Source organism: Nannobrachium achirus (assembly GCF_963921795.1).
Source record: "Nannobrachium achirus genome assembly, chromosome: 5".
Taxonomy (NCBI): domain Eukaryota; kingdom Metazoa; phylum Chordata; class Actinopteri; order Myctophiformes; family Myctophidae; genus Nannobrachium; species Nannobrachium achirus.
In genome coordinates, this window is record NC_137814.1 from 14,901,941 (window position 1) to 14,929,406 (window position 27,466).

A 27,466-nucleotide genomic window follows, 5' to 3' on the forward strand; every position below is an offset into this window, starting at 1 on the left:
TCCATATATGGAGATATGATGACATCACACAGTCCTCAGCCGATGATGTGGCGTGATGTCATACAATACACAAACGAGCCCTACAGTATAAAAGGGCAATTCTTGCCAGGAAAGAAGCATTTCTTCGACTCAGACCTTATCGCCAGGGTTGGCTTATAGCAGCTGTCGGTAGGACCATATATGGATTCTGTTAGTGTGGATCTCCTAACAGGGCATCATCTGGGATACAATCCCTTTTATGCCCATATATGGAGATCCCTAACAGAATCCCTTTTATGCCCATATATGGAGATCCCTAACAGAATCCCTTTTATGGCCATATATGGAGATCCCTAACAGAATCCCTTGTATGCCCATATATGGAGATCCCTAACAGAATCCCTTTTATGCCCATATATGGAGATCCCTAACAGAATCCCTTTTATGCCCATATATTATGGAGAAATCCCTGCTCTGAGTATCTGACATCAGTGTGATGTCACCTGTTTATGCCCATATATGGAGATCCCTGCTCTGCGTATCTGGTTGCTATGGTAAACAGTTGGTTGCTAGGGTAAAAAAACATGGTTGCTATGGTAAACAGTTGGTTGCTAGGGTAAACAGTTGGTTGCTAGGGTAAAACCATGGTTGCTAAGGTGGTTGCTAACGTACACTAACAAACCAGCAACAACAGACTGTTGCCACAGCAACGTACACAAAGGTTTGTGTACACATGTGGTGTGATGTCATACTGATGCGGAGATATGAGCAGGGCAAAGGTGTGACGTGTGACGTGTGACGGACGGACGGCCGGTGGAGGTTTTCATAGTAAACTGCTCCCTGACGGTCGCAATTAAATGGATCTCCATATATGGGTACCAGCGGTCTGACTGGTCCGACATCACTGGCCAGATGGCCAAGAAAAAGCAGTGCAAAGTGTTGCCAGGGTCATTACCAGTAAGACTCCCTAATCGGGAGATAAGCGACCGTTGGTCGCTTATCTCCTGTCACACTGCTGACATCAGTATGACATCACACCGTACACAAATGACCCTTATATAAGACCGGCATTATCTACCGACAGATTAGTAACAAGATGTCAAAATCATTGAAGGTTTACCCTACCAACCAACTGTTTACCCTAGCAACCAACTTTTTACCACAGCAACCATGTTTTTTTTACCCTAGCAACCAACTGTTTACCCTAGCAACCAATTGTTTACCATAGCAACCATGTTTTCTTACCCTAGCAACCAACTGTTTACCCTAGCAACCAACTGTTTACCATAGCAACCATGTTTTTTACAGGGCCTGGGATTGATGACATCAGAAATCTCCATATATGGGCATGAAAGGGATTTTCTTTCTGGAAATATGTCTGTGGGGTGCCACATTTGGAATAAAACACTTACATCACACATCTGGATATCCATACAGCCCATCTAGTTTGCTTGTGTCCATTTATGCCCATATATCTGATGACATTGGGACAATGATCTCCATATATGGGCATAAAACTTATGTTAATTAGTAAAGCCTGGGGATCTCCATATATGGGCATGAGGGGTACCCTAAAAGGGCATCATCTGGGAATAGCAAATATAGTTATCCTAGAAAGTGAAAATCTTACATCAAAGGCCATAACTACCTACCTACCACCATACTGCATTCCTCATTAAACTACCTACCAGTAAGATGCCTAAGGGAGAAAAGCAAAGGGCGAGGTTGCACCATTTCTTGGTCTTCTGGCCAGTGATGTATATCGGACCATTTAACCATATATGGAGACATCTGGTACCCAAAGATATTCACAGATATGGGCTTAATATTGATGACATAAGGGATCTCCATATATGGGCGTAAAAGGGATTTGGTTCCCCTGGCATCACAGGGATCTCCATATATGGGCATAAAATGGATTTGGTTACCCTGGCAACACGGGGATCTCCATATCTCCATATATGGGCATAAAAGGGATTTGGTTCCCCTGGCATCACAGGGATCTCCATATATGGGCATAAAAGGGATTTGGTTCCCCTGACATTACAGTGATGTCAGTGGCTGGTTCTACAGAGGGGATCTCCATTTATGGGCATAAAAGGGAATGTATGTATGATGATGTCAGATATCATAGACGTCATAGGACTTTCACATAACGAATAACTGAGTAAGCATGTAAACCCGTAAAATCTATATTTGGGCATGGCTGATTTATGACCTCATCATGATGACACGAGCAAACACAGCTGAATTGTATAAATGATCAGTGCAGAAACCAACAGAAGTATTTGACCAAGACTCTTCGATTTAAACATCAACAAAGGTGTGACGTTTGTTGATGGTCACGTGTGACGTGTGACGGACGGACGGACGGACGGACGGACGGACGGCCGGTGGAGGTTTTCATAGTAAACTGCTCCCTGACGGTCGCAATAATTATATCACACCCAGGGCTCTATTTTGATTGTACCAGCTCTTATGCCTTAACTTAAAGGCTGCCCATACTGTCTCCGACCACCAAACTTTTCGTCGGAAAGGTCCAGTTCAACTACAAAATGACGCCACTTGCATCTTTTGAAAAGCATTACCCCGAATTAGAGTTCAGAAAGCTGCATGTTGGAAAGTCGGTGGTCAGAGACAGTATGGACAGTCCTTTAAGTTAAGGCATAAGAGCCTGGTACTTAAGACAATCAAAATAGAGCCCCTAGTGTGAAGTGAGCAGTGCCATTTAGTTAATTTCATTGATTGTCCTGCAAAGCTTGGCCAATGAGCGTGTGTGTGACATATTATGTACAAACAGACATGGGATGGGGCGGGACATACGTACACACAGACAGAGCCAGAAGTAGGAGCAGTTAGCACCACTCAATAACATAAGGTTACATTTCAAGACATCTTTCAGCTTTTCAAGCCTTTCTAAAAATAAGTAGCTAGGATAAAGGCTTTGCCCAGGAATCTGTGTGCGTGTTGGCAGAGAAAGAGATGAAAGTGGTTCAATAACATCAACAGCAGACTTACAACGTCAAGAGTTTGCAACAACTGACTGACAGACACATCTTTGAAGCTGTGGTTTCAGCTCTCAGCACTCCAGTAAGTCCTCAGGAAAGGGACATTTTTGAACTGTATGTTGAAAACCACTTTGTAGTAGTGGATTCAACAATATAATATTCCCTAAACAGTATTCATAATATATTTAACTACTCATTGAACCTCATTTGTCAACCTCCTCGTAAGTGTTGCACGTGTGGATGCGTGTAAACATTTGTGTGCGCAGTCATAATAAAATCTCACTCTCCAGTTATCGGTGGTTTGGTGTAACTACCTGGATTTGAACCCTAGTCATCTCTGCATGCGGGAAACAATCATCTGTTTCTCAGAGGTATTCCCCTTTGGCCACAGGTCAGAGATATTATTGCGACCTTATAGGACACAAGTTTACTATGAAAACCGGCACATCTTGTCCGCGTATCTCTATCTGTACGTCACGCCTGACACTGTGGTTCTATGGGTTTGTCTGTGGTTCTATTAGTCTAGTAAATCTAGGGGAAAAATACACTCAGGTTGGACAAAATTGTATTATTTAGTTTTTCAACTGATTCTGACAGGTAATTACTAGGTCTACTAGCCAGGATAAAAAATCTACCCTGATCTGCACCCTGTTGGGCTCCCATCGACTTTCTATACAGGAGGAAAATACCCAGAAAAAGAATCTGCTTTAAGTAGGATATGAGAGGTCTAACCAGGGGTTTGTCATGATGCTGAATCCATTGCAAGCATTTGTTTTGCACAAAAAACATTCCTTGGGCTAAAAATGGCCCCAGAAAATGATGGTTTAGTGATGAAAAGTGATGAGTCATCACCCTTTGTGGGCGTTTTCTGGGGCCAATGAATGTTTTTTTGTGCAAAACAAATGCTTGCAATGGATTCAGCATCATAACAAACCCCTAGTTAGACCCCTCACATCCTACTTAAAGCAGATTCTTTTTCTGGGTATTTTCCTCCTGTATAGAAAGTCGATGTGAGCCCAACTTGATTTGGCCACTGTGGGTATTTGCAGTGAGCAGATCATGGTAGATTTTTTTTCCTGGCTAGTAGACCTAATTTCCTGACAGAATCAGTTGAAAAACTAAATAATAAAATTTTGTCCAACCTCTGCCTTATATTTACCGGACTATATGGTTATGTCGCTCCGACATCATGCTCTGATGTCACTGTGATGTCAGGGGAACCACTCTTAACAGAATAGGTTTGCCGCTCTGACATCACGCTCTGGCTTGATGTCACTTGTAAGCTCATATATGGAGATCGCTGATGTCATCAATACGCATATCTGGGAATGCCCATATTTGGTAATGCCCATTTATGGGCATGTTCTGACGTGACATCGTTGACTATCATGCAGGGATCTCCATATATGGGTAACTGGTCCGATATACATCACTGGCCAGATGGCCAAGAATAAGCACTCAAGAGGCAGCTGTTCATAGCTACAGTGGAGTCAGTGTTGCTGTATGGGGCTGAGACATGGACCCTCACATCACAACAGGAAAGATCCCTGCATGGAGTTTACACAAGAATGCTACAGCACGAAAGGCACTAGGTGTCACATGGACGGACCACATAAAAAATTCGGTCGTCTATGGGGACCTACCATGGGTCACAGACAAAGTCAGAGAGAGAAGGATGAGGCTGGAGGGCACTGCGTCAGGCACCCGGAAATAGTGACAAGTGCCTATACAGTAGATGCACTGCGGTGCGACAGCTTAGCTAACAACACTGTAGATGATGCTGATGCTGGAGAGGAGAGTGTGGAGGGAAACAATTGAGGAGTCATAAGTTGGTGTTGGCTAGACTGCACTAGTGCATCGCATCGCATGAAACTAGGGTGCGACTTTGGTGTAGTGGTTAGACGACGTCAGCAAGGGGGAGAAGATGACAGCCACCTCATGGCCTCCCCTAAGTAACAAGAAATCTTGTTTGAAATCTTGTGAAATAAAATGTGGTCAATCAATCATCAAGGACGATGATACACGAAAGAAGAAGCATGCAACTGGATTGCAGCTTTGATTTTTACAGCCACAACTAGATTTGCCTTCAAGAGTAAATAAACTTAAAGCTATACTGTGTAAGTTGCTCAACTAGTGGTCAGTAGCGGTATTGCTTTTTTCGGCCGTTTTTCGGCCGGAGTCGTCGCGGACCACCGCCGCGGACCACCGGAGCGGCGCCAGCAAACCACCGCGACCGATAGTAATCCGTGGAGGGGTAGAACGCATGGTAGAACGTAATTTTCTGGCCAGGATTTGTGGATTAAGAGGTTAAAATCCTTCACCATGGTAAACACTGTAGCCAAGCGGAGGCGCTTCCTGGAGACCAGAGCAGATAAGCTGTGATTGGCCGGTAGTGTACCATGTGTGCATGATCGGCGATGTGATTGGGCAACGTATACACAACGTATACAGATGATGCAGATTACGTCATTTTGGCGCGAAATCCCGCCCCTGTCACTGCTAAGAAGAAAACATATAAAGAGAAGGCTTCAGAAGCTGAAAATAACGGAGTGGGTGTTCTAAAACTTTAGCGATTTAACAGTTAGGACAATTTTAAGATTTGTTTTATAAAAAAAGTTACATGGTACAACTTTAAGATACAAATGAATTACACATTTAACAAATGAATTGGAAAGAACTTTTGAATCTACACAGTTTAAGTTATAAATCCAGCCAATTCCCACCTGATTTCCATTCCTTTTGGGTGCTGATGTTAAACTTTAGTGACAACGGCCAGTGAACTGGCCTCAAAGACGCGTGGCCATCACACGCACATGGCATGACATACTATGTGCCTGTAGCCAGGTGAGCTACAACTACCCTTGATCTATTTTGTGTAAACATTACAACCCAGCAAATCCTACCTTAACCCTTGACCCCTCAATGTCATCCCCCATCTCCTTCCTCCTCTAACCTGATTGGACAGGGCAGGAGATGCTGATAGGCTGATAACCAGCCAACCTGCTATTGATTGGTTTATACTCTCTGCTTCTTAGTTGATTACTTCCTTGTGTCTGAAGAGGGCAGGGTCATGGGGCAATTGCCTCTTTTTTTCCCCCTTTCTACTTTCCCCTCCTTTTGTCACTCTTTCCATCCGTGCACCCTCTCCTGTGTCACTTGAGAGCACCAGTAAGTTAATTACACTAATCAGTACAGGGGATGATGGGATGAGATGATGAGAGGGGGGGGGGGGGGGAAGACTCAAGAGCTAGAGAGAGGAAGGGATCCAGAGGGAGAAGAAAGGCAGGCTTAAGGGAGAAGACAAGGACCAGGATGGTGGAAAAATACAATATCACGATATTTTCCCAAGCTGTATCACGATACACGATTTTATCACGATTCTATTTCACATTGTTTTTTTATGGTTATTTTTCAAGTTACTTGACTCTCTTACTCTCTGGGTTCCTTTTGGGAGGTCTAATTTGAACTTTACAAGTATGTAACTCTGACAGTACGGGTCCATTTGGTTTCATTTGTATTCTCATGAAATCCGGAAAAGGCCCCGGCGGCAGGTGCGAGTACTGCTCCCTTCGCCTTGTAGCAGAATAGGAAGCAGTATTGGCAACTGCCACCGGGGGGTTTCTGGGTTGAATGGGAAAGGTTGGCAGGCTGATTAAATAAGCGATTTAAAGTAACTGTTTTCCAAGTGCCGGTGTATACTTTTCTTGTGCCGGTCTAAGGAAAACCGTATACTCGGAGAGCATGGAACTACCCTTATTTTTTGGATTTATGTCCGCGAAAGGGGTTTCCTCCGTCGCCATGGAGCCGTTACCTCGACAGCGGGCGGATGGGTCCATAGGACCTCACAACGGAGCTGACAACGGATCGCCAGTGGAGGGTGAGGTTCTACACTACAGTATATGGGGTTTGATTGATTGATTGAAGACTTTATTAGAAGTTTGCATAGGAAAAGGTACAGTTTCATGACGGTACAGTTGGTTCACTGGTACACGGTCTACTAAAAGGAGATCCATGAAAAGACTAAGTTTATTTCCACAGGAAACCATTAAAGTGTCTCATATAACATTGAATGACAGACGAATAAATGTCAGACGGTTAGCAGACGGTTATGTCTGCTAATGTGTATCCCAATATACAACTAAACCAAACTTTTCCCCTGTGCCAAATTGCCAATAGGAATGACACCCTGAGGCCCAGGAAACATCAGTTTCCTACAGTGATGTCATATCCTCATGTCAGAGTAGAGCACCGTTCCACCTCGCACTCATGTCGCCGGGCGGAATAGAGCTCATCTGTCATTGGCCAGTCGACTAATGTGGCCCAGATGTGGCCCTCCTCTGGTTTCACTCAGCCCCACCCCCTTGTGCTTTGTTGTCACGGCAATATAGTGCCTTGAGTCCCAGTGTTTATTTTGCTTGTCCTGGTGATGGGGTACTGTAGCTGGCTTGAAAGAGATGCTGAGATGACAGCGAGAGAGCCGACATGGAGCCGACACACAAACGCTCGCACAGATACATTCATACTGTGTGTAAATGCACGCGCACACACCTGCACGCTAGGGCATTAACGACTTGTGATTTTTGCAAGTCGACTCGACTCAGTAAAAAGTTGAGTTGACGTCGACTTTATCATATGATGATCTCATCACATCACACTGGGGGGTCCCCAGAGGATTAACTTGATGTCAAACATTGTTTTCTCACTTAACTGTAAACAAACCAATATAAAGTTTAAGTGTATAGAGGGTATCTGCACATTACTAAAGTGCCAATTTAAGGACTTTTTAATACCTCTAAAATGACATATAAAACATTGGTCAAATTGTCAAATATATAGAGGCAGAAATTGTGAAAATAGTCGATCTACATGCTCACAACGCCTCGCAACGCGAGGCGTTGTGAGCATGTAGATCTGCTATTTTCACAATAGAGCGTTTTTTCTTCGACTTTCGACTTTCTCTGGTGGGACTCGACTTGTGTAATGAAGTCGACTGAGTCGACTTGTCTCAGAGAGAGAGAGAGAGAGCGAGAGAGAGAGAGAGAGAGAGAGAAATTGAGAGAGAGAGAGAGAGAGAGAGAGAGAGAGAGAGAGAGAGAGAGAGAGAGAGAGAGAGAGAGAGAGCTTGTTTCCTTAATTGCCACTGTCTGTTGTTTAGCTTACTGTACAGAGTGAAGGGACCACCGGCAGCCAATCACGTCCTCCCATCCATATACCTGTCACAACTAAACACTTCCTTTCAGGGTCAGGTGACCAGAGCTGGGAGGTATAGTGAGGAGGGTGGTAACGCACACACACACACGCACGCACACACACACACACACACACACACACACACACACACACACACACACACACACACACACACACACACACACACACACACACACACTTGCACACAGTAAATTCGGGAGTGTTCGTTTTAACTTTGAACGTTTAAAATTAGACCCATAAGGGTACTTTCGGAGATAACATTCTGCATTTTACCATGCAGCAGCAGCAGAGAGATAAGCCTGTGGCCAAAACTAAAAGGACTGAATGACAAAAATAATGTGCTTTTAGGATGCTGCGATGTTTTGGAGAAGAAGGGAAACCAAACCCAGTGACAAACAGTGGCGGCACTCACGAACCCTGGCGTCATAACGACAAACATACCCATAAACACTGGATGCTGCTATGGAGCCCCTATTAAAAACAACACTGGCTTCCACTGGCTTTAGAACAAAATGCCTCGAATCATGAACGCAGCGTGCGTCCGTGAAATCGTGCACACACAGTTCCATTAGATCGAGGAACAAATGCCACCTTTTCACATTGACCTATTACAGCGCCACCAGCAGGTCGAAGACCAAAGTTTTTTATTGTGACCGTCAGTTATGAAACTCACGTCACACTTTTGGCCCTACTCTTATCTCTAGCACCGTTGCCCCCATCCATGCCAAACTTCACACACTCCTTGGCTGGCAAACCACAACCTCCGCCCCTGATTTCTCACATGCCCCTCTTCTAGCGCCACCATGAGGTTGCTTTTTGCAGACAACATTATGCAACCTGGTGGTCGCTTATATCTCCCGATTAGGGAGTCTTACTGGTAATAAGCAGATCTGGCAACACTGACAGGCTGTTTGCAGACCAGCGTTGCAGAATTCTTCCGCCTCCTGATGAGGAGAGTTGAATGCGGCCGACTTTTAAACGCAGACTACAACCGACAAGCAGTCTGAAGCAGTTTGAAGTAGTGTGAAGTCTGTTTGGTGGAGCGTCACCCTAACAAGTCCTGTGTGCAGCCTGAAGTGTGCAGCCTAGAAGCTGCTGGACAAAGACAAAGGGTGAAGCGTGTCTGGGCCGTCAGCCTGGCTCCTCCAGAGCCCAGAAAGTTACGTTTCAGTCTTCTTTGAAAAACACTTCAAAAGACTTCATTAAATTGAAAGGTATTTTCCGTAATTCATTTAAAGGTATTTTCCGTAATTCATTTAATTATTCATTTCCATAATGATTTCATTGCACACAACATTGGCCTTTATGTTATTATATTATTATTAACCAGCATCCATGTTCTGGTGAGAACATTAGCCAAAAAATTGCCAAACTCACAATAACTTGTAGATTAAATTAGTATATAGTTTAGTTTAGTTTGAAGTTTATTTATTTAAATTAGTTCTTCTAATGTGATGAGACTGTCAGCTAATTTCTTTAGATTTAAATCATTATTGGCAGCTTCTAAACAGAACATACATTTTACTATAATTTCCAGAATCTGTTCAGTAAAACAAATGCAATGGTTCACAAACTGTTTATTGTGTTCAAATGTTCAAAATGTGTAGGCCTACTATCTGCCTCTGATACTCACTGAAGTACAAGTAGCCTACAAGTTAATTTGTGATTAATTTGTTTAGTGATTAATTTGTTACTTGCAAATTGTGATTGTTACACATACTGTATAATATGCCCTCACATAAACACACTACATCACAATGGCAGCTTAAAAACGGAAAAGTTACAATTCACTCTGTCTTAAAACATTTAGCCTGGGAAATCTATCTAGTTGTTTTAATTTATTCTGAATAGAAGGAGTTGAGGGATTTTAAGGTGTCAAGTTCAGCTGTGTGTTGGTGAAGTAGAATTCCCCTGCGAGGTCTGGTAGTCAGACGGTGTGGATGTCTGGCAAAATATAATGCGGGGCCCAAACATGACCTGTGCAGTGTTCCCCTTTTCCTATGGGCCAATAGGAAAAGATGAAGCCCACTGATAATGTCAATCTATAATGAATCTGAATGCTAAAAACACAAATTATGTATTATTTTTATCAGGTTCACACTGTTTGGACTGATTGTCTGTGACAGCAGAGGGAGATTTGTGTGATACTACATGCACATAATATATGCACTGAAATCATTAACTGAAATGCAATTCAAAAACCAATACATTTTGAGGAATTACATGATTTCTTTTATAGACCTTCAATACAGGAATGAAAAGCTGGAAATCGGAAAATTAAAAAAGGCAGACTGCTTGTGTGTGTGTGTGTGTGTGTGTGTGTGTGTGTGTGTGTGTGTGTGTGGGGGGCGTCACACCAAATTCTGGGCCCTGGGTACAAGGATTCACTGTGGGCCCCCCATGAATGTTAAAGGAGCTATAGTCAACTTTTTCATTGTAGGTGTACATCCTAGTCTACAGACTAGGATGTAAACAAAGTACGGGCCCTGTAAATGTAAACAAAGGGCCAAAATGATTATTTTATCATTATTTTACGCTTTTTGTGGTAATTTTTTAATTGAAACACATATATGAAGCTTATTTTTTTATAAAATATTTTCGAAACATTATTTTTATTTTAGCATCCGTTTTTCAAGAAAAAGTTGACTATAGCTCCTTTAACTATTGAAAAAAAAAAGAAATTGTGAAAATGTGTGCAAGAAACCTTTGTTTCCATGTCAGTGATGCTCAAACTTTTTCATGTGAAGGACCCCCAAAATGATATGTATTTGGCCATGGACCCAAATCTCAAAATATTTAGTTCCAGGGACCCCCCCAGAAGCAAAATTTGAGTCACAAATGTTTGCTTAAAAAATACATATATTCAAAGATTTGCACACATTTTAGCAGATCTAAGCTCGCAGCGCGGCACCAATAGCTAAAGTTACTAGGGCCAAAATAGAGAAAAGGCAGTCCCATAGACTAGAGATATGACAGGCCGACGTCAACTGTATCAGAGTGAGTGGGCGGTGCAGCCCAGAGGCGTCAATTGGGTATGGCAAGCTATGGCAGCTGCTATACCTTGGCTACAGGGGGAAATAATAAAATGTAGCTACTGTAATCGTGCCTGTTGCTAAGGTACGGCAACATGACTGGTGTGACACCAGTCATGTTGCCATACCTTAGCTTTTTCTGAAATGACGCCGCTGGTGCAGCCAAAAGGTTACCCAAAAATCCGGAGAAAAAGTGCTTCACTCTGTTGTCAGACACCAGAACAGAACACAACAGAACAGAACAGAACAGAACAGAACAGAACAGACTCCACTTCTCTACAGGATGGATTGGTGAGTGTCTGATGATGCCAGGAGGAAGCTGTTGTACATTGGATGTATTTATTAACTGACATTCACATTCCCTCTCTGCGGGTTCGTGTGGAATAAACAGACCTGCACGTCTGGCTCTGCTGGTCTGGACCGTTTGGGGATGTATTTGGATAGACAATGTTCAACTGCGTCTCTCATAGCACGGTGAGTAATAGTAGTAGTAATAATAGCAATACAAATATTAATAATAATAATTATTATTATTATATTATTACGATTATAATAAATATTATAATAGCCTATAACAAAGCAAATTGTGTTCAGGCCCGCAACACTGTCCCTTCCATTATAATATTTATACTATTTCTCACTATAGTTCCATAACTCAAACTCATCATAGCATGAAAGTAAATTAGCTAAAATATAATTACAAATTCATATATGCCCCAACAACAAACAAAAGAAAAGGAGATAATAGATTTTCATAAAAACAATATATTTTATTTATTATTGCAGCAAAGGTTTTGTTATAATGGGCCATAATGAGAAAGTTAAACCACCAAATAAATAAATGTGGGGAAGAAAAAAAAACACCAGTTTATGTTATATTTCTATTCTATTTTATATTTCACAAAATACACAAAATGCAGCCTATAGGTAGGCCTATTAATCATGCAACAGCAGGTTAATATCACGTTTTTGGGTGAGCTTTAACTGGCCAGCAGTTTGTTTATAAATAAACCGGCCCTTAATATGCAAAACCTGAGGCTGGCGTTGCTGATGCTTTAATTGAAAATAGCAGATCTACAAAACACAAGCTGGGTGCAAAACCTCAACGCCTTGCCCCCCTGTGAGCTTGTAGATCTGCCATTTTCGGCACGATCGCGGGACGTGATTGAGTCGTGCACGCAATCAGACCAAAATCACCTGCAGCTGGTGAGGCTGACGTCAGGTGAGCTGGAGCTGCTGCTGTTCGACTGGGAGCGAAAAAGAGAACTTACTTTAGATAAAGTGAATATTTAGTTGTTTTGTTCCTCATTTCCTGGACAAGAACGAACCTTAAAGCTTTGAAGGTTTATATATTTTTGTGTGACAAAACAGTCACCTTCCCTCCGAGGCCGTGGTAATTTATCCTACAATAGTTTAGGAATAAATCACCAAGCATGTCTTCAGCACAACATCCTCCTCCAAACAATGTTCTTTTCACAGAAGGCCTGGCAGTCGAACCAGTAGGTGTTTTTATCTATGGCTATTAACGTAACGTTACTTGTTGTTTGTTTTCTATGGAAGGCATGATGGGTTATTCAGGTGGACACAACTTTTAACTAACAAACCCTGAGCTCTGAGCTGAGATATCGTTCCAAAACATTTCTGGGGGCTGTTTAGAGTTGCTCATTTTGTTGACTAAACTTGGCTTAAATAGACAAAACATTGGCGTATGTTGCCGTGAATTACCCCCACTCTAAACACTTTGACACATTCGAGATTTTTGGTTGGCAGCCTGTTACACAAATAGTCAATTAAGCCATCAGGCGAAAGTGTGTTCATTTGCCAGAGCTTGTTAAGGCTTTACGAATGTAACCGAATGTAACCAAATGCACCCATAAACCTCCATTTGTTGTGTAGTCAGTGTACCAATAACCAATTGGTTACATTTGTAACTGAGTGTGTACAAATGTAAACAAACTGACCATTTTGGTGCTTGGTGGTAACAGTGTAGCTACTTAATAGACTGGTACTTTTCTTTGTACACAAACAAATGGCTAAAACGAATGGATACTAATTAAAGGTACAACTGTACATTTTGTACACAGGAGTTAAATGAACATAGAGATACAAATGGTGACCTTGCAGATCTGCTATTTTTGGCTAAAGTTCTCCTCAGAATATGGATGCTGGGGTTCAAGTGGTTTAAAAAGAAGGAAAACATGGCTATCACACAGATATTTTGCGGCCCCCCTGTAGTAACTCTGACTGAGGACCCCCTGTAGAAGACCCCTGGTTTAATTTATTTTTCTATCTGTGTGTGTGTGTGTGTGTGTGTGTGTGTGTGTGTGTGTGTGTGTGTGTGTGTGTGTGTAGCCTATTAATAGACCAGTGGTGCTCAATCTTTGTCATGCCAAGGACCCCCAAAAATGTATATGTATTTGGCCTTGGACCCCCATCTGAAAATATGTTGTGCCTGGGACCATCAGAAGTGAAGATTTGTGTTTTGTGCATGAAGTGCACATGCTGTTAGCTTGTATAGATCTGCTATTTTTGAAATAGCCAAAGTATTTAAGACATTATGGTTAAAGTGGTAAAAAATAATGGTGATGCTACTGTATATTAGCTATATTAACTAATTTTGCCCACTGGTGTTGCGTGCCGTAAATCAGTCGTTCTCAACCTTTTCAGGCTGTGACCCCCAAAATAAATATATTTGAACTGGGGACCCCCCACCCTGACGAGCACTAAGAGTCGAGGAATTACATTTTGTATAACATGATTCTATTGTGAAAATAGCAGATATACATGCTCACAACGCCTCGCATAGATTGGCTATTTTCACAATTTCTGTCTCAAATATTTTACAATTTGGCCAATGTTTAATTTGTCATTTTAGATGTATTAAAAAGTCCTTAAATTATCACTTTAGAAATGTGCAGATATCCTCTATACACTTAAACTTTAGTAAACACTAAACACTTTGTTTGTTTACTGTTGATTGAGAAAACAAAGTTGCACATTAAGTTAATCATCTGGGGACCCCCCAAAATAATTTGGGGACCCCCAGGGTCCCGACCCACAGGTTGAGAACCACTGCCGTAAATAGTTACAAGCTCATATTATGCCACGTTCGTGACGCGTTGTGAGCCTGTAGATCTGCCATTTACTGAGCACAAAACCGGCACACATTTGAACTGGCCTAACTGTGCATGGTTTTGACAGGGTTCTTCTGGGCCTGATGATATCTTCGAGGAGGAGGACTCCTACTCTCCCACCTCCTCGGTGTCCTCCTGTGTGTCGTCGTCCTCGGCCACCATCCCCATCGTGACCACCTCCGCCCACCTGGGGAAGGTCATTTGCACCTCCTGCAACCAGGAGATATCCGACAGATACCTCCTTCAGGTCAGAATAACTATCCTACACATCGTCCATGTGCAGCGAGGTCGATTCTACAAATGCATTCTAAATAAGCATTCTAAATTCTCACACTTTGGAGACTTTTCAAAAATGTTCAATCTTGCAGCGCGGCACAAAGTGACACACTGTGAGCTTGTACGTCATCTGCTATCTTTTAATAGCCAACGCTAAAACTAAAATGACACGGGTGCTTTCCCAGTTTAAATGGGTAAAGAAGAACCCCTTTAATTTATTTGATTTATAGAAAACAATTTAGGATAAAATCTAAAGGTTTGTCTTTATAGAGGGTATGCGCAAGGAAAAGTGAATGGCAAATCGAGTGGCAAAGTGAGTTTTACAATCAGATAGGGCTTTTCTCTTCGGATGTATGGGCTGTGAAGGACAGAAAGTAGTTGTTTGCCACTCAGTAGGCGTTCGTTCCCGCATAAGTATGATGATGTCACGCGCATACCATCTATTGTGCGACTACCACAACTGTAACTTTTATCATTCAGTTTTAATGTACCGTATTTTCCGGACTATAAGGCGCACCGGACTGTAAGGCGCACTGTCAATGAACGGTCTATTTTCCAACTGTTTTCATATATAAGGCGCACCGGACTATAAGGCGCACATCCGTCGCGTTATGCATCCAACAGATGGAGCTGTGCTAAAGGGAATGTCAATGTCAATGAATGATCCATATGTAAGGCGCACTGGACTATAAGGCGCACTGTAGTTTTTTGAGAAAATTAAAGGCTTTTAAGTGCGCCTTATAGTCCGGAAAATACGGTAGCCTAATTGCAATAGCCTTTGTCATACACGGCAACCAATATACTGTATATTCAGTGACTATAACACGCACACACACACACACACACACACACACACACACCCTGCCTAATGTTTGCTTCATTCTTCAGGTCAACAACTTCTGCTGGCATGTGCGCTGTCTCTCGTGCAGTGTGTGTCAGACCTCGCTGGGCCGACATGTTAGTTGCTACATCAAAGAGACACAGGTTTTCTGCAAACTCGACTACTTCAGGTACAAACACATTTTCTTTCCCCATATACTGGGGGGGAAATACTAACCATTTTCTTAAAAGGGTTCTATATCAGTGGTGCTCTAGCCTTGCGATTCAGGCATTTCAAAGAGAAAAGCCTGGGCTAGCGCCCCTGTAACTGTGGCTCACGACATTTTAATTGTGTATAAATATATGTAGCTGTTCAGATATCTTATTTTACATCAGTATTGTGCATGTGAACTGGTTTGTTTAGGCTTATCCATTATAATTGTAAAATCGCTATGATTTATCACCGCGGATCACTTCATGATCATTTACTCAAAGCGGACAGCAGCAGGAGTCATGTCCCCCTCTGCGTCCTTTCCGAGATGCCGGTGAGATCTGCCGGGGGAATGTCCGCGTTAGGTTAGACTAGTTGTGCTCAAACCTTTTCATGTCAAGGACCCCCAAAATGATATCTATTTGTCCGCGGACCCCATGTCAAAATATTTTGTTCCAGGTACTCATCTTGGTGTACTGAAGGCAGGTGTTAAAAGGAAAAAAGTAATGTTTCAACTGAAGTTTATTGCTACTTATACTTAAAGGAGCTATTGTCAACTTTTTGTCAGGCTGACACTTTGTTTACATTCTAGTCTATTGTTTGATAGTGTTAGACTAGGATGTAAACAAAGTGTCGGCCCGACAATGGCCAACATGATTATTTTATCATTATTTTACGCTTTTTGTGGTCATTTTTGAATAGAAACACATATGAAGCTTTCTTTTTATAAAATATTTTCGAAACATTATTTTTATTTTAGCATCCGTTTTTCAAGAAAAAGTTGACTATAGCTCATTTAAAGTAGCAACACATAAAATAACCAAAAAAAGAATCTGAATACTTCTTCCACCACTGTTCTCCTCCTATTCTCCCCTCTCTTAAAGTCACGCATCTTGAACGTCACCTGTCTTGCTCCTTTAGGAAGTATGGGACCCGCTGTGCACGTTGCGGTCGCAACATCCGTTCAGCTGACTGGGTGCGTCGTGCACGTGGAAGCACTTTCCACCTGGCGTGTTTCTCCTGTTCATCTTGCAAGCGCCAGCTTGACACCGGAGAGGAGTTTGGACTGATAGATGACAAACTGTTCTGTCGAGAGCACTATGACAATATACTGGACAATATCAAACGCACCCAGGACAATAGTAAGTGAGCGCTAAGGATGGAGTGGTAGATACTAGATAGTGATGTAATAGCAGATCAACACAGTCCATTTAGTTAACAGTTATTAAGGGATATGAACACTGACAATTTTACTGTATAATACTGATGCATGTGTGTCTGCAAATAACAATTGACAATTCCATTTTTTTGTCCGATTTTCGGCATGTGGCCTTTTTATAACCATTTCTCAAACCAACAAGCAATGCAAGAATATTAACCCATATTGAGTTTTAGATTTGAAAGTGTCAATTGCGATGGGTCCCATTTAATTTCGGCCATATGATTTTGGAGCCATATATTGCTTGTCTTACACCCCTCTCTCATCTCAGCTCCTGTCTTTCTCCAGTGTAAAACAAAACCCTCTTGTCATCTTTCAGAAAGAGCCCGAGATGAAGATGTAGTGCCATCTGGACAACATGGTGCCAGCACCATGTCCAGGCCTGCCAAGAGGGCCAGAACCAGCTTCTCCGTTGACCAGCTGCAGGTAAGCAGTGTTGGGCTTGTTAGCAAAAAAATAAGGAATTTATTTATAGGCTACTTGTTACACTTTATGCTGTGCTCGTTACTTTACTGTTAAACTCAGAAAATTGGTAATTGTATCCTTTCTGCTCAATATTCAGAATTTGCATGTGCAAATTGCAATTTTCTTCTGCAGCCACTGTAAAATCCTCCTCGTTGTTGGCATGGGGTGTTGATCGATTTACAGATTCTTTTAGCATACAGGTCAGGGGGATAGAGACTCACATAATGTCATTGGGGAGAGTGAACAGGTCATTTCATGTACTCTCAAGCAAGGTGAATGGGGTAGAGGGGTGGGTTAACTTGTTAGACTGGGGTCCTGAACTGCATTGTAGTCAAAGTCCTGACTACATGCAAACGTCATTACTGGGAAAATTCTTATTTCTGTAATACGTCACTATTGATGCATCACAGCAACACTGCATGCATGACCATTGGACGGGTGTGTATGCTGTACATACTGTGACTCGATCGATGTTCTATATGATCAATGGATTATGTGAAATCATTTCATGTGCTGAAAGTTTCCAGTGATTAAGATGGTTATCCATGCATCACTGTGGAATTGTCTCACAATAAGAGAGATGTAAACTTTATGTTTAGGTCTCTTGTGCCCCTCCTCTCCCACTCCACCAATATCTTCCAGGTCATGCAGACCCAGTTTGCAAAGGACAACAACCCAGATGCTCAGACTCTCCAGAAACTAGCAGAGAGGACAGGCCTCAGCCGCAGGGTCATACAGGTATACCACCTACAACAGTGGTTCTCAAACTTTTCAGGACTTTTCAAAAAAGAGTTGAGGCATTACATTTTGTATAACATGGTTTCTATTGTGAAAATAGCTGATCTACATGCTCACAACGCCTCACAAACGTGAGGCGTTGTGAGCATGTAGAGCAGCTATTTTAAAAATTTCTGCCTCTAATATTTGACAATTTGGCCAATGTTTAATTTGTCATTTTAGAGGTATTAAAAAGTGTTTAAATTGTCACTTTAGAAATGTGCAGATGCCCTCTATACACTCAACTTAACAACTTTATGTTGGTTTGTTTACTGTTGAGTGAGAAAACAATGTTGCACATTAAGATAATTATCTGGGGACCCCACAAAATAATTTGAGGACCACCCAGGTTGAGAACCACTGACCTACAGTATGAGAAAGCAAGCAGTGTCTGCTGCTGTTAGGGTTAGGGTCATTTAGAAATCTACATGACTCTTCAAAACCCCAAATGAGATGAACAGGAAAACCTCAACATCAATCGCCACTCTTTCTCAAACCCTCTCCTGTTGCACAGGTTTGGTTCCAGAACTGCCGAGCTCGTCAGAAAAAGCACATAAATCCAAATCCTGTATCCTGTACAATGATGACATCACTTCCTTCTGGCCAACTGGCGGCACCTTTGATAGAGGACCTGCATTACACAACCTTTGTTCCTGATACAACCCTCCTTACTACACTGACTTACATGGATGGTAAGACACGCGCCAAATTCCAATTCTTTTTTTTTCTTCCTTATCCATCCTTGTGTCCCCTCTCTCGTCGTTTCCTCGCACCGTATTAGTCCGAAATTTGGTGTATACTTTATACATACAGTCATGAATCCACCTGCTGACCGTCTATCAGCATTGAGCAATTTCTGTTATAGGCGGTAAAGGTTTGGGCCCATTCACTTACTATACACTATACTATAAAGGGGAAAAAATGCTTTAAGTAGCATGTGAGGGGTCAAACTAATGGTTTTTAATCCATTGCAAGCATTTGTTTTGCATGAAAAACATTCCTCAGCAGGTGGTTTCATGTTTTGAATTTAAATCTGTTTAGTTATTGGATAGTGCAGCAGGTGCCGGTCTCCTGGGCTATGGGATGTTAACTACGGTCCAATGATGGGAGCAAAAAGCCACTGATGGCACATGCGTGTCGAGGACTTAGAAAGAATGATGTAGAGCGGACTAAACATTTGTTTTGCTCATATTCTAATGTAAACATAAGGCAATGTCACAGCGGTCTGAGAGTGAAAGTGTCCCACTTAATTAAACTGGAAGATATAGTTGCAAGTTAAATTCCTACAGATTATTACAGGTTTTTTGTACATGGTTCATGACTTTTTTTTCTTTTTTTTAAGGTAACCACATAACCCTCAATAGTTAGTAAACTTGACCTTTGGCTCTTGGTTTGCTCCTGTTCCCCTTACACCAAACCACTTTAAATAGCTGATCTACAAGCTCATAATGCCACTGTGAGTTTGTAGATCTGCTATTTCCGGCTAATATTCCTTCAGAATAGGGACACTAGAGGTCATAGGGTTCAAGTAAGAAACTGTCACACAACGATTTGACTGCTCCGAGGACCTAGCATACATGGACAACTGGCGGCCCGGTGCCACTTGCGGCCCTCACCTTCACTTAATGTGGCCCGCAGGTTAACCCTTAAGTTCTGTTCAGATTCACTACACCTTTGTTCTGTTCGGGTCATTTTAACCCGGGGGATATTTGGTTTAAAAAAAACAACACTAATATAAATTTTAACTTAACAAATCATCATGATACATTGACTTTGACTCAATACCAAACAATTCATATGATATATATGGTAAATGTTTGCATTTCTGCTTTGCTATATCACATTAAACACTAAAAGAGCTAGGCGTTTTTACTGATTTAGCTGAAATTCATGTAAAAAACTACTTTATTTAATACTGGGCAATATTGCTCATGCTTATAGGAAAAATGAAAACGAGACAATATTTTCATGAACTTTTTTTTTTTTTTTTTTTCAACATGCCCATTAACACTTTCGCCAGCCGAAATAGAATGGCTTGTTGGTAGATTAGCCGTGAAATTTCTATTATTATATTATGATCTGAACTGCATTAATTTTACAAGACCATCAGCGCTATATCACGTGGTCTTCATCCCCCATAAACATCACGCGATCCCCGTTGTATTCTCACCACAGTCACCAGCCAAATGGCTTAGAGTGGCGGTTTTGGCCGACGCATCTTATCCCCGTGCGTTTCGCGTGCGCGATCCGTTCACGTAAATGTCGGCTCAAATAATCCAAGTGTGACTCTACAGTAGATATGAACAGTTTCGCTAGCTTAGCCCCCAGCACTCCAGGGGGAGGGGGTTCGGAATGGGGCTTCTGAAAGGGGGGTGTTAGAAGTGGGGGTGACTGTGTGTCTGTGTTTTGGCATAGGCCTAATACTGTGTATTTCTGTGCATCTGTGCTTCCGGGTCAAAATGACCGGAACAGCACTAAAGGTTCAAAAAATATGAGGGGGTGTAGCATGGGTGTAGTGCAAAAATATTTTTTTTACATGTTCATCTCAGAAGAATCTTTAAGGCCAGTGAGTTTCAGGTGGAAAAAAAATAAACTTCTACCTTTTTTTTCCAAATGAAAATGTAAAACGGGTCAAAATGACCCGAACAGCACTTAACTCTTATACTGCTTTGGACGTTCCTGTTCGCCCCAATTCTCAAGAGACCTCCGCGCCAATACGGCACTCGTTCGCGTTCGTTCGTTTACCTTGTTGATGTCCTTAAGCTGATGAGGGGTCGCGCCGCCGTGTACTGTAAACACATTTTCCGCGGTGATGGTGTAAAAAATCCATTATGCGTTAACATCAACGGAGACCAATTCACTTCCTTGTTGATTTCTCTGGCTGTGAGGCTCTGTGGCCAGTGACTGGTCTGAATGCACGGCAACACATAACAGGCAAATTCACATTCATTCTCGCATGACGCCGCCCTCTGCTGCCTGGCAGACCAAAGTGCACTATTGCACAATCCAAAAAAAAATATAATAATAAATAAATAAATGTCTATCTATCTACTATAACGTCGCAAAGGTAAGCCGCTTTTTGATGGCACCAGACCCAATAAATAAATAAATAATCTGGCAGTAGGAGAGTTAAGGGTTAATATCGGAATACTGATTTAGTATTGATTTCAGCTGTTCCAATTCCAAACATGCGAACATGACCCGCTTTAATTACTTCAGTCTGTATTAGTAGCTTAGTGACAAGTATTAGAAAAATGATTATTATTTATGTTGAATGTATTTGTATTTAAGTTATAAAGTTAACACCATTATAACTAAATGTATTGAAATTAAATAGAAATCGTACTTTTCAGGATTCCAAATCAAAAACACGTCACACTGTGACACATTTTGAGCTTGTAGATCTGCTATTTTTGATACTTTTGTGTGACATAGAATGATGTGGGGCATTCATTTACGAAAAAAGTTAAAATACGAGATAACTGCCCGATTCAGGGGTTGACACTAAGGTCTCAGAGGCAGTGTTGTTTTTGTTGACGAGACGATAACGAAAATGATTCCGTTGACGCCCCTTTTTTTCACGTTCATAATGTAACGTTAACGAGCTAAAATTTCTAGTCTGGTGACGTAAAAATATGACGAGATGAATGTGTGTTTTCGTTGACTAGACGAGACTGAACGAAAATGTTAGTGTGTGGACGAAGTCAAAATGCATGAACATTCATTCCGTCCGTTCCGTCATATTTTGGATCAAAGACTGAGCCGTCTGCTCTAACTCCAGCTGTGCCCAGACCGCAGCGTTCTAGCCTCTGTTCCCATGCATAGAAAGCAAGCAGGCATAGCAGCAGTGACTGGAGTGGAGAGGCGATGCAGTCACGCAGCCGTTGATAGAGCGCCTGGTACAAGCTGTTGTATACCGCATGATTGGTGGATTCTCTGCTTTGAAAACTGCCTGATTGTAATGATTTTATTCCTCTCCTCCACGGCTAAAGGAACGGGGCTAAAGCGCTAGCATGCCAACGATTTAGCCACGTTCCTTCAGGAGGAAAAACAACAACAAACGTAGGCTAAAAGTAACATGTAACGTCACTGCATCGATGCAGAACGGCACGCGGCTGCATCGCTATGCAAGCAAATTGTCTTAATCTAAAACTTTTTAAGAAGTCCACTACTTCATCATCACTGACTGTTTACTATGCAGTGTGTGCACTCGACACAGCACAGTACACACACTGCAGCCAGGCAGGCAACGAGCGCCAATAGCGTTTGTCAATCTGTGGGTCGAGACCCCAGAGAGGTCCCAAAATGATTTTGGGGGGGTCACCAAATGATTAACTTAATGTGCAACATTGTTTTCTCACTCAACTGTAAACAAAACATCATACAGTGTATTGAGGGTTTATGTACATATCTAAAGTGACAACGTAAGGACTTTTTTAAACCTCTGAAATGATAAATTAAATTGACAAAGGGTCAAATTGTCAAATATTAGAGGCAGAAATTGTGAAAATACTAGCTGATCTACATGCTCACAATGCCTCGCAACGTGAGGGGTTGTGAGCATGTAGATCTGCTATATTTTCACAATAATACAAAATGTTATGCCTCAACTCTTAGTGCTCGTCAGGGTGGGGGGGTCCCCAGTTAAAATATGATTATTTTGGGGGTCGCAGCCAGAAAAGGTTTGCCTTATTGACTGTTTCATTTATTTATTTAAAGACACATTTTTCTTTTTGACTAAAACTATTGACTAAAACTGGACTAAAACCTTTGTGTGGGTTCGCCGACTAAAACTTGACTAAAACCTTTTGAGTTTTAGTCGACTAAAACTAGACTAAAACTATCAGGGATATAAATGACTAAAATCTGACTAAAACTAAGAAGCATTTCGTCAAAAAGACTATGACTAAGACTAAATCTAAAATGCCCGCCAAAAACAACACTGCTCAGAGGCACTTGCCTGTCGGACAAGTACAGGTCATGTTCTACTTTCCCAACGGGCATGCGGATTCGCCCGAAAAGTAAATCGTCCATTATAAAATTATAGGTACGATTTTAATTACCGCTCAATTTAACACTTATTTTGGTACTTTCTGGGGCCCTGCCCTAGAATCTGATTGATTCCTCCTTGAGAAATAGAATGCTCTTTACTTACTCAAGCGTCAATTACTAATGACATGTTACCCAGCTGGATCACTCGTACAGCTTATTGATCCAAATGTCATGTTTTTGATACACTAATACTTTGTATTAATTTCCTTCCACAGGAAAGAACATGTGGAAATAAGTAAATGTGAAATATGCTTAAGAATTGAACTGTATGACTTGCAGTTCCCCATAGATCCATGATTCACCCATGCTCAACAAACTGCAGGATTATAAATAAAGTCGATTGAAAACATTAAAGAATTTGTAAGTGTATTTCACTGGGTCGATCTCTGGGTCGATCTCATTTCCACCAGTCCCTCCCTAATGTTTTAGTCTTTCTTGATGTTCAAAAAGCAATTAAATTGCTCATTTTCGTCTTTAAGGAGTACTATCATAGTGGTATACATATAATGAAGGGGGAAAAATAGACAATATATTCATCAATGGCGATTAATCGTCTCCAGAAATTCCTAATCGCGACAGCCCTAGTTGTTGTGTAAAACCTTACCTTTCTGACAAGCTATTGACTTTAACACTTGAAAACGAGCAGATACATTTTTCCCCTGGCTCTAAATTGGCGTAGTTTATATCCGAGGAGCCCCAGAAGACAGGACCTTGGCTGCAAAAATCAAATACATAAAATTATTTTAAGGTCACTCCTTCTGAAGTTCTGACAAATTCTGCAAAGGACACACTTGACGCATCCTTGCCAACTCTCACTCCAAACAGCTTACTGAGCGGAGGATGACTTTGGGATGTGAAGGTATATTCCATTTCCAGGTCACACTGGAGGATGTAGGACACAAGGAAGGAAAAAAAGAAGAAATTGAGAATATTAATACGCACATACACCAGTACACTGATAGTGTGTTTTCTCAACCAACTTCTGCCACAAACCATGCCTCTAGGACAGGTGTATTCAACGTTTTCAGGCCAAGGACCCCTTAGCTGAGAGGGAGATGAAGCAGGGACCCCCACTACGTATTGTATAAAATTGTGTTGCAGATTAAACTTTTTTTTATAGATTTCTGAGACAGCTTAGGCTTGTTTGAAAAATAAAAAAATAACTATTTTTAGACATTGAACGAACCGTCAAATACTTAGTCTGCTTTTCTTTTCACTCTACACCAAACCTATTTGCCAAGAATAGCAGATCTATTCTTCTAATGTTCCACACAGTATAGACATGCCCCCTGTAGTAACTCTGTGGACCCCCTAGGGGTCCCGGCCCCACCTGTTGAAGACCCCTGCTCTAGGAGTACCCCACATGGTGACATGGACGTTTCAGCCATTAAGTTGGCTGATCTGGTTCTATCCCCGACCTATAGGCTATGTATACATTGCAATGTTTAGCACAAAGACAAAACAAATTCACATAATGTACAGCAAAAAATGTTCCTGATAAGATTTTGATTGTGACTTTTCACACACTAACCGATGTGGGCTTGAGCCCTGTGAGGTGCGCCTGAACGAGGCAAGAGCAGAGGGAGTGCCAAGTGTTACAATGGAAGCACTGGGGAAATCTCGCTCTTTCGAACGACCGTCATTTCGACAAAGGATCGTCGGGAGGGTTAGCGACTCACCCCAGTAGGGTAAGGTTTAGAGTTTGGTGTCGAAAAGATGACACGTAGTAACAGCGAAACGCTCCCGGAAGCACTGTCATAATGGGCGGCAACATCTAGAAATGTTTATGAAGTAGAACAGAATATTGTAAACAATCCTGCCTATTTCTCGGCTAAAAGAATTACCAGAAAAAAATTGTATGCTAGTTGCAGAAAGGTGGAGAAACTGCCTCCCCCTTCTCTCTTCCACTGTTATCGGTTTCCATGGGTGGCGTGGCCATTGCAGAAGTTAGTTGGAGAAAAAAAAAAGTGTGCGTACTGATGATCAATGGAGAAGGCTGACCCACCCTTCTCAAGGTTCAATGTTCTATATTGTTACATCTTGTGGACAGGTACATAAGAGTAAAAATGTGTTTTTTGTTTGGCTTCCTTCAATGTTGCAATAGGTAATTCATTATGAAAGGACGGAATTCGCACAGGACAGAATTCATTTGCAAGCGTGATTTGATTTGCGGTTGGTTGTTTAATTTTGTCCTTGTTTAAGGACAAAATATTTTCCCAAATATGGATATGACTGACCACATGAGACTCACACAATTTGTCCATATTATGGGTATTCCAAGCTATGGGCTTAGTATCTATGGCATCAGGGATCTACATATATCGGCAGGTCAGCTATAGTAGACATTGAGGCATTTGGAAATGAATTCTGTCTTGGCCATATATGGAGCGTCCATATGTGGGCATTGCCAAATATGGGTCAACCAATGTGATGTCACAACAGGTCAGCTATAGACATTGAGGTGTTGCTTGATCTGCTGGGTTTGATAGTAAATGCTCCCTAAGGTCGCAATAAAGTGGATGTACAATTTACATACTGTATATGCTTGCATTGCTTGGCATATTATATACACCATCAGCATTTATCAATAGCTGCCACAGTACCTTATCGTCGTTGTCGGGTGGAAACCTCATATCCAAGTTTCAAATTTGTATGTTCTTTCGCAAAGTAAAGCCCTGCTTCGTTGTGTGCTTGTAGATCGGCTGTTTTCACTAGTTTAAATCATTTTTAAAACGAAAAATGCAAAACAAACGGTTTTGGACATAACAGGGTTTTCACCCGACAACGACGATATGCATCACTAAAGTATACCTTCTATACACCAGTTATTTTCGAATTCAATAACAATTTTAAACTTTGCATTTTTCTTCCTCCAGTCCAGTCCTCAAACCCACTGTTGCTCCAGCCAATCATGGCCAATCCGATGACACACTTGCCGGTCAGCCATCCCTGAGCTACACCCACTTTGAAGACAAGCCATTGCTGGTTGGCCGAGAGGTTTCCAGGAGCGGGTCGAAGAGCAAATAATCTGAGCATTGCACTGAACGTCAGAACACGCCTAGAAGTATTAGATGAGTTTGATCTAAATTGTATGCTGTCACAAAGCTGTGTTGAATTTGTTAAGGTTTACACAAAAATGGAACATTTTCATCAGCTATACTGTACATTAGTGGCATTAGAAAAGTTATTCTTAAGATTTACTGAACAGAACCAGTATGGCAGTTGCCTGTGTTAAGAAAAATATACATTAGGTCTATTGAGTGTATAAGAAGTTATATTTTTGTTATTGTTGTATCCATTATTGGTTATACATGTATATCCTGGCATTTAATTTATTTGAAATGTTTGACAAGGCACCTTGTAGCAACTTAATACTTAACTCAGTGGAATATTTGTCAATGTTTATTTACACGGTAGAGTTGGATGTTAAGCATGTTAACAGGCTCAAAATAGTTTTTAAATGTACACAGGAACAGATTTTTTTTCTCCTTTCTTTCTTAACCTGGAAAGCCCAGATAGACGGGTCATTACCTGTGTAACCAGTAATAAATTATTGAAATGTTGCATCGTAAAAGTCCAGTCTTTGTTTTGCGCCTCTGACCTTCTCGTGGTTGTACAAATCTTTTGCTTGCAGTGACAATCATTTAAAAAAGGAAAAGCTGTGACACATTGTGAGCGGTCAATGAAGTGTATAGTGGTTAAACATGGCGGGGCGCCTGGTGGCCTAGTGGACCAGGCGCATACCATATAAGCATTGCCATTTTGGCATCAATGCCTGTCGGCGTCGCCAGTTCGATTCCCGATCCGAGCGACCTTTGCCGCATGTCACTCCCTGTCTCTCCCCCATTTCCTGTCAGTCTACTGTCCTATCCAATAAAGGCAAAAAAAGCCCAAAGACAAATCTTTAAAAAAAAATCAAACCTCGGTTCGAAGTGGAGCGGTGAATTTGAGCAGTTCCAGGTAAATATATAAAATATATAAATATATTCACCTATTTATATATTGACATGTGTCAATTCTTGATTGCCCGTGGCTCGCTACGGTGGCTGCATGCTGAATAGATGGAACAGAGATATTTTGGATAGACTGTTCAAAGTCCCTGACTTTTTTCACCTATTTTATATATTGACATGTGTCAATTCTTGATTGCCCGTGGCTCGCTACGGTGGCTGCATGCTTCGTGAGCCTCCACTCTAACGGCTATCACGGGCAGACGCAGACAGCAGAGGGGGTCGACTCGAGATACGCCAACATACCATGCTTGTTAGTTGTTATTAACGGAC

At 41.6% G+C, this 27,466-nt stretch overlaps 1 protein-coding gene across 1 annotated transcript in view; it reads left to right on the forward strand.

Annotated features, from left to right (window-relative positions):
- The window catches only part of LOC308284845 (LIM/homeobox protein Lhx8-like), a gene marked incomplete at both ends in the record, with an annotated part of 89,489 nt that extends 63,353 nt beyond the window's left edge, over window positions 1–26,136 (forward strand). Inside the window, 7 exons of the mRNA XM_080725572.1 lie at window positions 14,432–14,611; window positions 15,529–15,650; window positions 16,592–16,812; window positions 17,209–17,315; window positions 17,997–18,092; window positions 18,646–18,823; window positions 26,060–26,136. Coding sequence (XP_080581698.1) covers window positions 14,432–14,611; window positions 15,529–15,650; window positions 16,592–16,812; window positions 17,209–17,315; window positions 17,997–18,092; window positions 18,646–18,823; window positions 26,060–26,136 — 981 coding nt within the window. The remainder of the gene's footprint in view (window positions 1–14,431; window positions 14,612–15,528; window positions 15,651–16,591; window positions 16,813–17,208; window positions 17,316–17,996; window positions 18,093–18,645; window positions 18,824–26,059) is intronic.
- Between the last annotated feature and the right edge of the window lie 1,330 nt (window positions 26,137–27,466).